This window comes from Colias philodice, chromosome 19, assembly GCF_061535455.1.
Source record: "Colias philodice isolate Cphi_HAF_F1 chromosome 19, ilColPhil1 Martin Lab GWU primary, whole genome shotgun sequence".
Classification (NCBI taxonomy): domain Eukaryota; kingdom Metazoa; phylum Arthropoda; class Insecta; order Lepidoptera; family Pieridae; genus Colias; species Colias philodice.
In genome coordinates, this window is record NC_143104.1 from 1,199,587 (window position 1) to 1,205,586 (window position 6,000).

Below are 6,000 nucleotides of genomic sequence, written 5' to 3' on the forward strand. Positions count from 1 at the left end.
TTAGTACGCAATGACAAAAAGAAAAATGATGGTGTGAACGCTGGTACCGGTGTCTTAGTCGCGTGGGCGTTTGTCGAACTCGTCGGAAAAATAGCGAAAGTCAAACGATTTGTAACACAAAAATTTTAGAATTTACCGATAGCCCATAAAAAAGTAGTAGGCGGTAGTGTCATGCCATACTTTTCCGGTGTGACTTACAGCCCGCCATACCGACGCGAATGTGTTGATTTAAATAAAACAATCATTCAACCATTTGTACCAGGCTAACTTTAGCACAGGTAACTATCGTCGTGCAGCCATTTACGAAAATCGCCATGCCATACTTTTCGGACGATTCCAAATGGTCGCCATACCGCCGAAAATCTGCAAAAAATTTTTATTTCGCCAAACTTTTTGTACCAGTATTGCATTTGGATTTTTGGAGAGTATTTGATAAAATGTGACCATTATTATATTTGCCATACTTCTAGTAGGGGGAAAAAGTGCTGTTACACTTGAAAACTTAATTTATTATTAATTTATATAAGTGAGGATTTCCAACACTTAGATCTTTGAAATTTTGTATTTATATTTGTTGATCCTCAAACTTACAGGAAAAATAAGTGCCATACTGTTACAAATCGTTTGACTTTCGCTATTTTCCGACGAGTTCGACTAACGCCCACGCGACTAAGCCGCCGGTACCAGCGTTCACGCCATCGTTTTTCTTTTTGTCATTGCGTACTAAGACCCCTGTAGAACCGCCATCCTGTTACAAATGACTCGAAATTTTGTGTCAGTATCTCCCGGTCTATATATTACTAATTGCGTTATTAGAATAATTAATTACTATACCCACGATCAATTATTACAATTTACAATATAGTCTCAAATGCATACTAGAGAAACATTGCAATTTGAATCAATTAAAATGCATAGCATACAAAAATAAATTCACAACACAAGAAATTCCGCGCGCAAATCATAGCGCGTGTCAATGAAATCAAGAATGTAATTTTATATCAAGCCGACGAGAAACGACGCCGAACTAAAGTACCTACAGTACCATTTACCTTCAGTGTACAATACAGTTTACAGACCTACGACGGACGAACAATAATGAGTAATAAATAAAAAAAAACATAGTTTCTAAGGTCATTAGTTTTATTTTATTTTATTGTTATTTTCTTTGAACGATTGGAAATGAAATTACTCAATTTTTACACAGAACTTTGATTTATTAGAATTATGCTCATTATGCATAAGATAACGAACGCGAATGCACGACATCTAGCGCGTCAATGTCTAAACATCGCCTTTCGTTTAGACATTGACGCGCTAGATCTGTAATAAGTATATAGTCTATGCGCTAGATGTCGTGCTTTATGTCGTGTTTCGCTTGGCAAAAGTCACGCACACTACTGTAGAAGTGTCAAATTTTTCCGGTATTTTACTGTTGTTTTTCTAAGTAAATATTGTAAATTATTGATTAAAAAGGTCGAACGCGCACACATTTCATTATAGAGAAGTGATAAAATGATTAGTTTTAAAGAAATAGTGTCTGTGTTAAGTGTTTAGAGGTAATCAAAAATGTATGGAGGGACGGTCGGAACATCAACCTTAAATGACTGGGCCAACTCGCCATGCAACCGAGATGCAATATGGGCAATATTGGAATAATCTCAGTTGTAAGGCGGTTGTAACAATTTCAGCTGTTCTCTTAATTGCCGACCGCCTCCTTGGTACAGTGGTTGACGCGTGAGCGTAGCACCGAGGGGTCTTGGGTTCGATTCCCGGTGGAGACGAAGAGTCTCGGTCTGGCAGGACACAGAAGGCTAATCACCTACTTGTCCCTAAAGAAAATCGATCAGTGAAACATGTATAATGCATCTGCCCCATACCCCACTTGGGGACACGGGACTTCACTTTTTTTTCTAAATTGCCCCTACTGGCCTATACACATCACAATTAAAGAGCAAATTAAGGGTGCAATTCCAATATTGCCCCTACTGCAGGTACGTGAGTAGTCAGCTTAATACAACTGAAACAATTGTTTATTGTATTTCATATTATCTCTTACAGATTGCCCATGTAATACGGGAGATACGCAACTTCCAACAGACGCCATACAAAATTGATCACATTTCCAAGGTAAGCAATTTTTAAGCTATTGCATAGCTTCTATCGCGGGCCTTGAGCGCGGGGACCGAATCTAGAAATTCCGTAACGAAAAAACCTCACGCTCCCCACGGGGACGGGCGCGGAGGTGTGGCTTGAAGGCATAGCATGCAATAGTTTTACCGCGGCAGTCTCCGAGTGCCACACGTCTTTTTTTCTATACTTTATAAATTTATATAAAAAATCCGTTCCAGGTAACGGACTTCCTCCTAGACCCCGCGCTCGCGTACTCCGAAGAGGTACAGTATACCCTCTCCCTAGAGCAGGAGCCCCGAGCGGCGCGCGGCTCGGCCGGCGGGCTGCAAGCTGCGCCAGCTTCACCTGCTTCACCCGCTGCTCAGCGACGGAGACGGGCTTCGTTGGCTGCTCTAGCTCCATTACGGGCTGAACGATAAATTATTCTGATTCTAAAGCGCGTCACACACGGTGAACATACTATAATATTTTATGCTAAGATTCTCTAATATAAAATATTACAGTATCTTAAGGTATCCGGTATCAGCGTTCTGACCATCATTTTTCTTTTTGTCATTGCGTACTAAGACCCCTGTAGAACCGCCATCCTGTTACAAATGACCCGAAACACTGACACAAAATTTAACAAAATATTATAGTATTAACATAAAATATTATAGTATCTTCACCGTGTATGACGCGCTTAATTGTGTTTGCTGGGTTTATTTTCAAAAATCGATGTTCGATGTTCGATTTTTCTTTTATTTGTCTTTGCTGGCTGTGGCTAATATCGCATTATATTGACTCTTGTGTGTTTTGTGTTTGTTGGTTTTTTTTTAGTTGATTTTTATCACCACTTTTCGTCTTGATTGGTTGGTTGTCTGAAAATCTTAGTTAAAAAATAGAATTTTTTTGTTGATTCAAGCCGGCTACTCACGTATCTGCCGCAGGGGTAATATTGGGAAAATCAATTTCAGCTGTTCTCTAAATTGTCCCAACTTATACACATTGCAATTAAGGTGCCAATTAAGGGTGCAATTCCAATATTGCCCCTGCTGCAAGTACGTGAGTAGCTGGCTTTAGTGTCTTTGCTGGCTGTTCTAGTGTCTGTGTCACTAAGGGCTCAGCGATACATTTAAATTGTGTTTGGTATTTCTCCTCCACCCTGTACTAGAGCGGCGGGCTGCAAGCTGCGCCAGCTTCGTAAGCTTCTCTGAGGCCGTATTATGGCCTTTTATTTACAGACAGTTTATGCCGTGAATTGAACTGACTGGCAAAATCATATTATGATCGCAATATGCCATGGTTAATGATGGTATAATATGAATTTGCCAGTCAGTTCAATTCACTGCGTAATCTGTCTGGAAATAAGAAGTCATGACCTCATGGTCATGATACGGCCCCTGCTGGCTGCGTTGTTTGTTGCTTTAGCACCTTTAAGAACTAACTGTTGAGCGATAGATGTTAGTGGTTTTGGTCGGGTGGTGTCTTTTCTTTGAACTGTTTTTTTTTTTAATTTATCAGGACTGTCTTCATACTGTGCAGAACTTATCTATATTTTTTTCTTTTCATTATGTATCTACAGCCAGCAACGACAATGAAACAAACATGTCTGTGACATTTTTTTATGTTTGTAACTTGTTTTTAGCGTAGTTTGTAAAGCCAGCAAACTGTATTCATATTGTTTATCACTATTCATTTATGTTGAACAATCTTGCTGTCAGTATCGAACCTTGTACTCAAATATGGCATTTGTATAAATCCCTAATTAATATTTTGTGAGATATTAAATTTAAAAATAAACTTAAAAATTATATTTTCAAATAATTAAATGTATCGGAAGCATGATACATCACATCATAACATCTTAGCTTCATTGCTCATTCGAGTATAAAAATAAATATCAAATCGCCAAAAACTAGTAATATAAACATTATTTACATGCAAATTAATTATTATTATAATACGTATTAGCTTTACAATACTTAATGTGACTGTTTCTTAATTAGCAGTTAATTATTTAGTCTACGCAAAGGACTAATACCTATATAAAAATATATATAAAAAATAAAAATCCTAATAAGTGTTTGCCCTATATTTAATTTAAGTTTTCTCTAGTAAGTGTAAAAACTTTGCTCACGAATTTTGTCACCCCTGTACTTGCTCAATGTCAATTTTAAAAGTTTGTTATTAAATTGCACTCAATTCTGAGTTAAACTCAAATAAAATCAATGTTAAATCTCAGAATTAAGTAGCTTATAGGTCTACCAGAATCTGATGGCATATTTATATTTAAGAAATAAAAGATTTTCATGTGGCAACTTATTTGACAACTATCAAATTGGTTGTCAAATTATTTGTCTTTTTTGCAGTTGCTAAATAATTTTTAGGATTTTGTCTAAAAAATCTTCGAAAATGTCGAAAAAGCCGCTGTGATCACAAGCAAGAGGTGTTGTTTATAATGTGTATAGAAAAATATTTGATGAAGAAGGGTCAAACACATCACAATTTTCAATTTAGAAGATTTTATTGGTAAATTGGATTTACCCGCTTTGATACTTTCAATAAAAAAATATTATATGAACTTAGGTAACTATATTGTTTGTTGATTGGAATATAATTTTATGAAAACTTATTACAGGAGTTTCCAATACGGCTATTCGTCAAGTCCAAGCTGTCCAAGTCAATTTTATAATGTGTGTATCTGTTAATACTTACGAAAATAAACATAGTTTTAAATTATTTTTATTTTATTTTATAAAAAATTATAAGCAGTCTAGTTTTTTATCGATATAACATCGATATTTTCACATGGCATAATGATAATGAACATACAAATATAGGTATGTGTAAATAATAATATGTATTACCTGTATAAAAGTAATATGTATAATACACGTCATGTAAGTAACTATGTACCTACATAATATTAAGTGGATATCTCAATAATAAGTACAGTATTGTCCACTTATGTAATGTGACTAATGATGTTGAGAACAAACTAAAAAATAAGCAGTATCAAGATCGTTCAGTCCATTTTCCCTAGGGTTGCACACTCAAAATTTTGATTTCCCTAATTGCCATCAGATTCTGGTTTACCTATACCTAACTTATTTCTTGTAAAAAGATATTAAATTATATTATAATGTTAAAAGTATTCAAATAATGTTAAGTACATATTAATATTTTCCAATACTTATTTTTCTACTCTGTACCAGTTTCTTGGCATGTCTATTCACGCTTTGATTAACTTATGAGGTTTTGTCGCGCCTTGAATGGGCGTGTTTAAATTGAAGTCAATTCAATTACCTAGGTACCAAAAGAAAAAACCACCATCAAATAATCTTATAAGTAGTTATAAGTATAGATATAAAAAGTACAAACACACAGTATTTTATATATGATTTTACACAGGTCCTTAACCATAAACTAAATTAATTTAATAGACTACAGTTTATTTCGCGTTGACAATCGGATATTTCTTTCAGTTTCATAATTCATAACTTTAATAATTTTAGTTCTTAGCTAATAAAAAATAATAATATGAGGTGTATGTTAAATGTTAGCTACCTACCAAACACTTATTATAGTCCTTTTCATTTAGGATGATTCCTGTGACACTTCATCGTGTTCCGAATTACGTATTTTATGTTTAAAAAGTCAAAATAATTTTAGTGCATAATATTTTTATTTTATGGCGGCATTATTACCAAAAATATAAAAATGAACAATCTTAAGCTTATAAGTCAAAAACAGTATTGTTTAGTTTAATATAATGAAAAATAAAATAAAATAACACAAAAATATAATACCTACGCAATTTGTGTACATGAAATGGATCGTTGAAAAGTCATAGAGTTGGAAAATCATTTAATCGGCGCCCATCTT

The 6,000-nt window shown here is 34.7% G+C and overlaps 1 protein-coding gene across 1 annotated transcript in view; it reads left to right on the plus strand.

The window, feature by feature from the left end:
• The window catches only part of LOC149479725 (ras-specific guanine nucleotide-releasing factor 1-like), a 50,411-nt gene extending 47,859 nt beyond the window's left edge, over positions 1-2,552 (plus strand). Inside the window, exons 32-33 of the mRNA XM_089707502.1 lie at positions 2,062-2,130; positions 2,352-2,552. Of these exons, the coding sequence (XP_089563628.1) occupies positions 2,062-2,130; positions 2,352-2,552 (270 nt within the window). The remainder of the gene's footprint in view (positions 1-2,061; positions 2,131-2,351) is intronic.
• The last annotated feature ends 3,448 nt before the right edge of the window (positions 2,553-6,000 follow it).